Genomic DNA, 9,548 nt, shown 5'->3' on the forward strand with positions numbered 1-9,548 from the left:
CCCGGCTGCGGCCGCCCAGGGGACCCGGCCTCCCGCACGCGCCGGCCTGGGGAGAATGCGACCGGAGGTGCTGCGGGGGTCCCTTAGCGCTGAGCAATCCCAGCGCGCCCTGCCAGGCCAGGGCCGTGAGAGGCCGGCGGTGCCCGTGGTAAAAAGAATGTACCAGCAGCGAGGACTCACAGAAGACTGAGGCGTTTATGGGTGGGCCGCAGGAGTGCAGGATGGGCCCACGGTGGCGTACACCTGCGATCCCAGCACTAGGGAAGCTGAGACAGGAGAGTCGCTGTGAGTTCAAGGCCAGCCTGGACTACATAGTGAAAGCCTGTCTCAAAAAAACCAGACAAACCAAGCGTAGTGTCGCACGCCTGTAATCCCAGCACTCGGGAGGCTGAGACAGGAGGATCGCTTCGAGTTGGAGACCAGCCTGGGCTACACAGTGAGCTCAAGGCCAGCCTGAATAGTGAAACCCTGTCTTAAAAAGACAAAACAAAGCAAAAGAAGCAGCAGGTAAGCCCAAGAGAGGACTGCACCTTTCAGGGTGAAAGGCTGAGATTTCTGGGTTTGATTTTAAGGTTAGGAGGGGTCTGGCAGCGACACCCAGGGCCTCTGTCTCCAGGTCCCGGTGATGCGCACAGTTTACCTGCTCAGCCCTCGGGCGGAAGTTGCTGACGCAGATGCTTCGGACTGCAGTGCAGCCCTAGAGGGACCAGGGTGTGATAATGTGATTCCTGCACAGCCCTTTTTTGTTTTGTTTTTCTTTTTCGAAACAGGGTCTCTCTATGTACTCCGGGGAGACCTTGAACTCGATATGTAGCCCAGACTGGCTTCAAACTCACTGTGATCCTCCTGCCTCAGCCTCCCCAGACCTAGGATTAAGGCATATACTACCAAGGCCAGCCTTTTTTTTTTGAGACAGAGTCTCTCTAAATCACTAAATTGCCCAGGCTGGCTGGAATAATTGGCAGTCCTCCTGCCCCAGCCTCCTGGAGGCTGGCATCTAGGCAGGCACCACCACCAGCACCTCCAGTACCCTGGCTCGCTCCAGTCTCTTGAGCACCCAAGGCTGGTGTCTCCGGTGCCTTGCAGGGTAGGGGAGCCCGACAGGAAAGAAGAGGGGCCACCAGGCAGGTCTGCGCTCGGAAGAAGTGGAAAACCCAGCCTGGAGGCCCCAGGGGACCTGGAGCAGTCCCAGGGCACAGGCCCGTCTGCGGAGCTCAGTGGGGAGCAGGCCTGGCCATGTCCCCCGGATGCCGCTGTCTTTCAGGTCGCAGGCAGCCTCCTGCTGCGCCCCCCAGTCCTCCCAAGCCTGGTCGCTGCAGGGATTCCCCACCCCACTGGAGAGGAACAGCCCTGTCCCCAAGCGAAGGGGCTGCCTCAGGCCAGCCTGTGGGGCAGCCCCCACATCAGCGAAGACCCCCAAACAGGCAGGACTCAGGATCCACGGGAGCCCCAGGTTCCCACTTCTCCTGACGGGGCGCACCGGAAAGCCCCAAGGTCCCCCTCCCGGAGGGCAGCCAGCACCCTGTGCCCTACCTGGGCCTGGCCTCTGCCCACCCTCCCGACCACCAAAGAGGGTGACCCCGAGGGTCTCCCCCCACCCCGGTACCAGGGATTGAAGCATTGGTACTGAGCTGCATCCCCTACAGCTTTTCTTCTTATTTTTACTTATTTATTTATTTATTTGGTACCGGGAATCAAACTCAGGACCTTGTGCTTGCAAGGCAGGCACTTGTGCCGCCAAGCTATATCCGGCCCTTTCTTCTTATTTTTGATTTTGAGACAAGGTCTCTCTAAATCGCTAAATTGTCCAGGCTGGGTTCGACATTGTGACCCTCCTGCCTCAGCCTCCCAAGTCCTGGGATAACAGGCACGCACCACCACACCTGCCAGCACCTCCGTACTTGAGCCTCAGTGTCTTCTGCCTGCACCAAATGTGCCATCTGGACCGGGTGACCGTTCTGCAGCCTTCAGGGTCTGTATGCTTCATGATCAGGGATCAGCTTTTGGGGAATGATAGTTTCTTTCAAACATCACATCGAGGTAATAGTTTCATGTCATGTGAAGTTATTTTTTAAATAATACCATCACTGGGCATAGTGTCACACACCTGTAATGCCAGCACTCTGGGACGCTGAGGCAGGAGGATTGCAAGTTCAAGCCCAGTCTAGGAAACTTAGCAAAATTGTCTCAAAATTAAATAAATAAATAAAAATAAAGGGCTGGGACGGAGCTCAGTGCAAGGGCCCTGGGTTCAGACCCCAGTCCTGCGAATAAAATGTTATTGCTCTTTACACCCCTCTGTTACCTATTTATCTCCAATTTAGTGAGCCAGAAAGCTCCTGACTCTGAAAAGCCAGTCAGGCGGCAGGGACTCGGGCTCCGGCCAGCCTCGCCCCAGGCAGGCGCTGTCCTTTTGCCCCGGCTCCCACCCTGGCCGGGTGCCTGGGACCTTGGGCAGAGCCTCCCCCAGCCAGAAGTGCCCCGGGTCACCACGCGGTCAGGGCCTGCTCCTCCGCAGCGGCGGCAGCACTGCCTGCCCCTCCAGGTAGAGATAAACGCTGGGCAGTGGGAGGCGCATCCCAGCTCAAAGTGCCGTGCAGGGCGCCTAGGAGACCCAGGAAGTGAGCCAAGTGAGAAAAGTGGAAATTGTTCCTCTCCTTCCCTCCCCTCCTCTCGCCTCCCCCTCCTCCACTTCCCCCTTTTTCTTTTTTCTTCTCTTTTCTTTTCTTTCTTCTTTTCTTCAGACAGGGCCCTGCTGTGTAGCCCACGTTGGCCTCAAACTCAAGGCAATTCATGGGGGGTTGGGGTTTAGCTCAGCGGCACAGCACCTGCCTGGCAAGCGCAAGGTCATGAGTTCAATTCCCGGCACCAGAGGAAAAAAAAAAAAAAAAAACAAGGCGATTCTCCTGCCTCAGCCTCTCTAGTACTGGGATGACAGGAGCAGGAGTAAGTCTGCCTCCCAGCGTGACAGTCCCAGCCCCACTCCAAGCCCAGAACAGGTGTGACTGCTGAGTAGGGTCAGGAACACCCCAGTGTGCGAAGAGGTGGCCTCAAGCAGGAATTACTCCCAAAGCTGACCAGGTCAGGACCTCAGATGGCACATAAGCCAGCAACAGAGCCAGCGTTTGTCAGCTGGGCCGTCTCTGTTCTGGAACAATTACCTAGAAAGAGAGCGTTTTACATATAAGACAGGGTTCATTTCTTTTGAAGCCCCTGAAATTACCTAATCTAGCACAATAACAAGCCAGAAGGCAGGCATGGGGGGCACACGATGAAAAAAAACTAGCACTCAGGAGGCTGAGGCAGGAGGATCAAAGTGAGTTCAAGGCCAGCCTGGGCTATCTAATGAGACCTTGTCTCAAAAAAGAAGAATAACAAAAAATCAAAAAATGTAGAAATTCAGCCAGGCATGGTGGTGCATGCCGGTAATCACAGCACTCGCGCTTGAGAGGCTGAGGCAGGAAGATCACTGCCAGTTTAAGGACAGCCTGAACTACTTAGCAAGACCCTAAAAAAAAGTAGGAATTCAAAACTTGGGTGTGGTGTACTTCTAAAAGAACAGGTCAAGGCTGGCAAGACTGGCGGGGTGTCAGAGTGCCGGGTAGCAGGCTGTCCACACCGCCCCCGGGGCAGTTGCAATATGCACTCTGAGAAGTCCGCAGCACGGAAGTTGGAAGGAACAGGCTCAGCCCTTGCCTCCTGCTCCTGACTTCAAGCTCACTCCCTTCCCCCGCCAGCCGCTGTGACCTTGCTGTCCACCCTCAGCCATCAGGAGCGGCACCTGCTCGGCCAGTCCCTCAGGCCAGCGCCAGCGTTGACGCAGGTAACAGGGAGGTGCTGGGACACTGCCACCCAGGGAGGAATGGGCCGAAATACCTAGTGGGTTATTGGCCTGGAAAATGCGTGGGACGAAGACGGCAAACTTGCAAATAAAATGTCCATGGGCGCATAGCGTAATTCTTCAGATAATGCAAGCCAGCAGCTGGGAAATAAGCTGGGGTTTTCATCTCAGGTGCTGTGTGGTTACTAAACGTTAGCACCCAAGGGACAGCTCTAAAGCGGATTAAGAGCTTTCGAGCCTGGGTTTGGTGTTTTGTCTGGTCCCACTTCTTACCATCTGTTTTTTGGAGGGGAGGCAGGGCTCTGTTTTTGAGTTTTTGTTTTGTTTTGTTTTCTGAGACAGGGTCTCGCTGTGTAGTGCAGGTTGGCCTTGAACTCACTGTTTAGCCCAGGTTGGCCTTGAACTCGCTGTGATCCTCCTGCCTCAGCCTCCCAAGTACTGGGATTACAGGTGTGCGCCACCACATCCAGCTCTTTCACTGAGCTTTTGAGTGACTGCTGCTCATAAATAAATGCCAACATTTAAATGTTTCATTGAAAAACCCATGGTGTTTATTCTTTCTCTTGCAAATATTTTTTTTCTTGCAAATGTTTTATACTAGTTTTTTTTAATGCCATCTTCTAAAATTCTATTTTGATGATCCAAGTTTTTTCTTTTTTCCTTTTCTTAATTTTTGCACTATATTGTTTTTGCATGCTAATTTTTTTTTTTTTTCCCCAGACAGGATCTCTCTATGCAGTTCAGGCTGACCATAAGCTCACTTTGTAGCCCAGGCTGGTCTCGAGCTCCCAACGATCCTCTTGCCTCAGCCTCCCGAGTGCTAGGATTAGAGGCGTGCGCCACCACGCCCCGCTATATGCTAATTTTTTAACTAAATTTTTATTTTGATTGGTACACGTTTGTAGGACATAACGATGGCATTCCTCGTGGGATCATTTTTTCCCCAAACATCCACTCATACTAGGGAAATGAATTCAGCGCCTTAATCCCATCTGACACAATTCATTCCGAAGGAGCTGAGAAAGAACAGCGTATTCGCCTTGGTCTATGGGGTCTGGAGGACCTTGCTCCCCACCAACCCCGGGGCGTGTAAAATGTCTCACTGCAGAACACTGCGCATGTCCGCAGCTCGCCGGCACCATGAGGGTGACGTTCGCCAGCGCCGCGCTGGTCCTGGCCGTGGCCGCGTGGGCCACCGCCGCTGTGGGTGAGTGACACGGCCGGCTGTCCCTCTGCCTCCCGGCCTCCGGCTCGCGGGGACGTAGAGGCTGCCGTGCCCTTCAGTTTTATTAAACCCTAGTTCCTCATGTGACAGATGAAACTCAAATCCAGAGAAAAAAAGAATTCACACCGTTTCTCGTTCTTTTCTTTTTTGAGACAGGGTCTCACTGCGTGGTTCAGGCTGGCTTTGAACTGTGCAGCGCAGGCTCAAACGTGCAGCAACCCCCCTGTCTCGGCCTCCCGAGTGCTGGGGTCACAGGCCTAGGTCACCACGCCTGGCCTGCAGGTGTCCCCTCCAGCCTACTCCCTGCTGTGTCCCCCACGCTCCAAGTCCTGGCCCGGGCCACAGCGCTGTGTGGTCACAGGGCCCACGCCGCAGCCGAGGTCCGGGGGCATCCGCCCCGCCGCTGCGTGCGCGCAGCCGCCTGTGCGACCTGGCCTCAGCGGGCCGAGGGGACCCGCAGGCTTGGGACGCAACCCTGCGCTCGCTTTTCTGCACGGCGATGAGCATGGGTGCCCTGCGTGTCCGCGCTTGCCAGACACCGAGCGACAGGCTGGTTGTGTGGTGGGAATGGGCCCGGCCTCCGTGTGACACGACCATGGTGGAAGACACACAGATACCAGCATCCCAGCCGGGAGGCTGAGGCAGGAGGATTGCAAATTCCAGCCAAGCCTGGGCATCTTAACAACTTAGTGAGACCCTGTCTCAAAATTTAAAAAATGTAAAAGGGCTGGGGATGCAGCTCAGTGCAGAAACCCTGGGCTCAGTCCCTAGTGCTGCACACGCAAAGAGGGCCACTTCCACGCTGTGTGGATTATAGCTCATGAAGCTGGTAAGAGCTGATGACAATAGCATACAGAAAATTCTGTGGCACAATGTAACTGTATTACGTGATTGCATAATATAATGCATATATATGTCAGTATAGTGTAAGGACCTGTAGGATTGAATAGATAAGCCTTAAAGAAACACAGCATCGGGGAGTGGGGAGATAGCTCAGGGGCATAAGCGCTTGCCTGGCAAGCACAAGGTCGTGAGTTTGATCCCTGGTACCCAAAAAAAGGAAACCAAAAAAAAAAAGAAAGCATCTTTTAAGGCATCTCAATGTAACTATTTCATGGGAATTTATAACCTGTAATGCAATTTCTAAAACAATTAAGAGGGCTGGTCGTGAACCTCCCCACTCCTTTAGTGGCAGCTGAAGGCGAGAGGAGCCCCAGGCCTCCCGGTGGGATTGGGGGCCCCCGGCTCCCTCATGGCCGAGGGTGGCTGAGGTCCCTGCTCCTGTCTTGCAGACTTCCTGCTGCCCATGGCGTCCACAGGGTCGCTCCTGAAGGACACGAAGGTGAGCCCTGGTCCCGTCAGCCCGGCTTCCTCTGGGGGCGGGAGTGGGGCGGGGACACCCATGGGAACACTGCGTCCCCAGCCCCTCCCTCCAGTGCTCACACAGCTCTCCTGGGAGGGACAGGCGTCATCTGCTACCACTCAGTGGGCCGGGACGCCCGGGCTCAGCTTCAGCTTGGTCCGACGGGCCGGGGACACTTTTTCACTCTGCAGTGACATCCCAGGACGCACATCCAGCTCCCACGCAGCCAGCCCCGCGGGCGTCTGTCTCGTCACGTTCCTTCCCCTTCCCAGCCCTGCTGCAGTCGGTCTGCGATCGTGATCGGCGGATCAGCGGATCAGCTGAGCGCCTCGCACCTGGGCAGCGCCTCCGAGTGGCTGCTGTCACTCTGAGACCCAGCCGTCGCGCTCTGCCACCAGGCAGGGACCCTGTGGGACCCTGGGGCGTGCAGGCTGTGCACGAGGCCTCGCTGACGTAGCTGCGTCGGGGTCAGCACCAGGATGAACCCCGTGGGCCCCCAATCAGGGTCCCTTCCCCTCCTCCCAGGGACAGGGGCCCAGGGGCCCCGAGGAGCCGCTAACAGACTCCGCGTCTCCCGGCAGGCGGAGTGCGCCCGGAATATAAAGAGGTGCTGGTTCCTCTCCTTCCTCAAGCCCAGCGAGCCCATCTGTGCCAGTGACCAGGGCACCTACAGTGGCGAGTGCCACCTCTGCTCCAGAGTCCTGTGAGTGCTCTCCTTTGCCCTCGCTCCTCTCCGGCTGGGGACAGAAGGGGGTCCAGGGAGGGGTGACTGCCTCAGCCCACTTCCTATATCAGCTGGTTGGATCTCCCCTGAGGGACGACTCTGCTGGTGGCCCCCCAGGGCCTCAGTCCATCTCTGTGTCCCCAGAGGGACCTGTGACCCTCTTCAGACAGTGCAGAAAAAGAAAGCCACTGAGGTGACCTCACCACGCAGGCCAGGTCACAAGCAAGCAAGTGGAGGGTGCTAAGGAGCAGGGAGCGGCAGCGTTCAGATCACTCCACCGTACAAGCATCCCCGCGGGCCCCACAGGACCACGGGCAACAGGAGGAGAGGCTGGGCTTGTGCTTTTATGGGTTTTGTTTTGTTTTGTTTTGTTTTTGTCTTTTTGAGACAGGGTCTCCCTATGCAGTTCACTCTGGCCTTGAGCTCACTTTGTAGCCCAGGCTGGTCTCGAACTTGCAATGATCCTCCTGCCTCAGCCTCCTGAGTGCTGGGATTACAGGCATGGGCCACCATGCCCAGCTAGACCTCTGTCTTTTTTTATTTTTTATTTTTTTAATAAAAGAAGGAAAACATTAACAGATAGACAACCTTTTACAAAATAGCAAAAGAACAATACAGACAAGACAGAGTTACAAACAAAGTGGTAGGAAATTAACAATGCTTGTTGTACTACATATTGATATCTTCAAAGTGGTTTCTCATGAACAGATAGAGACATGCAATATTGATCAATCAAGGACTCACTGACAGTTTCTTTCAGCAAAGAAATGGAAGACAGTAGAATAACTATGTTAACTATCCTGTACATACATACACACAAAATTTCTCCTTCCTTTCCTTCTCTTTTCCCACATCCCAGTTGTCCTTTACCCTTGAGCGTTTTCCTATCATTTCACAATGTCTATCATATCTCTGAGTTTAAATTAACTCTTTCAGGTTTTACACTAGTGAGACAATGCAGTGCTTGCACATGCAAGTCTGATTTATTTCACTATGAGTATGGTCTTTAGTTGTGACCATTTACCTATAAAAGCCTCAAATTTATCTTTCTTAGACCTCTGTCCTATCTGTTCTTTCTTTCCTTTTTTTTTTTTTTTTTTTTTTTTTTTTTTTTTTTTTTTTTTTTTTTTTTTTCCAGTACCAGGAATCGAACTCCCGACCTTGTGCTTGCCAGGCAGGCGCTGTGCCGCTGAGCTAAAACCCCAGCTCCTTCTTTCTTTCTTTTTGGTGGTTACTGGACATTGAACCAGGGTCTCTCGAATGCTAGGCAAGCACTCTGCCACTGAGCTGCATCCCAGGTCCTCTTTGTATTATTTTGGGATGCTAAATTGTCTCAGCTGGCCTTCAACTTGTGATCCTCCTGCCTCAGCCTCTTACCTCAGTCTAGAATTAAAAGATGCACCACTTAGAGCAGGCAGTGTTGTTGTTCTAACAGTGTGAATGCTTCCAAACCATGAGCACAGCATATCTTTTTCAGGTATTTAATTTCCTTCAGCAGTGTCTTACAGTTTTCAACATACAAGTGTTTGGCCTGCTGGATTAAATCTATTACAAGAGATTTCTTTTTGGATGCTACTGTAAGTAGGATTATTGTCCCCATCTTAAGGGCTATTTTTTTGTTGTTGTTGTTTGTTTTTTGTTTTGTTCTTGGTACGAGGAATCAAACTCAGGACCTTGAGCTTGCTAGACAGGCACTGTACCACTCAGCTATATCCCCAGCCAAGTCCCCATCTTATTTTCATATCATTCTTTGTTCATGTATAGAAATAAAACTGATTTGGGAATGTTATAGGGGTTTTGGTTTGGGTTTTATGTTGTACTGGGGACTGAACCCAGGGTCTTAACATTGAGCTACCTCTCCAGCCCCTCCCCCGCTTTTTTTAGTACAGAGAAACGAACTCAGGACCTTGCCACTTGCCAGGCAGGCACTTGAGCTGCTGAGCTATATCCCCGGCTCCAATCCAGCCCTTTTATTAGTTCTTTATTTCAAGAGAGGGTCTCCTTAAATTGCCCAGGTTGGGCTTGAACTTAAAATTCTCTTGCATCAGCCTCCCAGAAGTCATAGTTTTGATATTGATTCTTTAGCATTTTCTATATGCAGCATCATGTCATCTTTGAGTATAACTTACTCCTTTCTAGTTTAGATGTCTTGTTTCTTTTTCTTGCCTAATTGCTATGTCTAGACTCTCCAATGCAATTAAATATCAGCAGCCACAGTAGATGTCTTTGTCTTGCTCCTGATCTTACAAATCTTCCAGTTTTTCACTACCAAATATGAAATTAGCTGTGGAGTTTTTTTACGTTTTCTTTATCATGTTAAAGAAGTTCTCTCAAAGTCTTGGTTTTCTGGCTGTTTTTGTTACAAAAGAGTGTCGAGTTTGATTATTGTGCCTGT

General features: G+C 52.4%; 1 protein-coding gene across 1 annotated transcript in view; it reads left to right on the top strand.

The window, feature by feature from the left end:
* Spink8 (serine peptidase inhibitor, Kazal type 8 (putative)) overlaps positions 1 to 9,548 on the top strand; it is a gene marked incomplete in the record, with an annotated part of 15,726 nt that overhangs the window by 1,027 nt on the left and 5,151 nt on the right. Inside the window, 4 exon segments of the mRNA XM_013513475.1 lie at positions 3,738 to 3,823; positions 4,950 to 5,048; positions 6,359 to 6,408; positions 7,011 to 7,132. Of these exon segments, the coding sequence (XP_013368929.1) occupies positions 4,982 to 5,048; positions 6,359 to 6,408; positions 7,011 to 7,132 (239 nt within the window).

The sequence above is a fragment of the Chinchilla lanigera genome, unplaced genomic scaffold (genome assembly GCF_000276665.1).
Source record: "Chinchilla lanigera isolate Chin_1 unplaced genomic scaffold, ChiLan1.0 scaffold00019, whole genome shotgun sequence".
Lineage (NCBI taxonomy): Eukaryota > Metazoa > Chordata > Mammalia > Rodentia > Chinchillidae > Chinchilla > Chinchilla lanigera.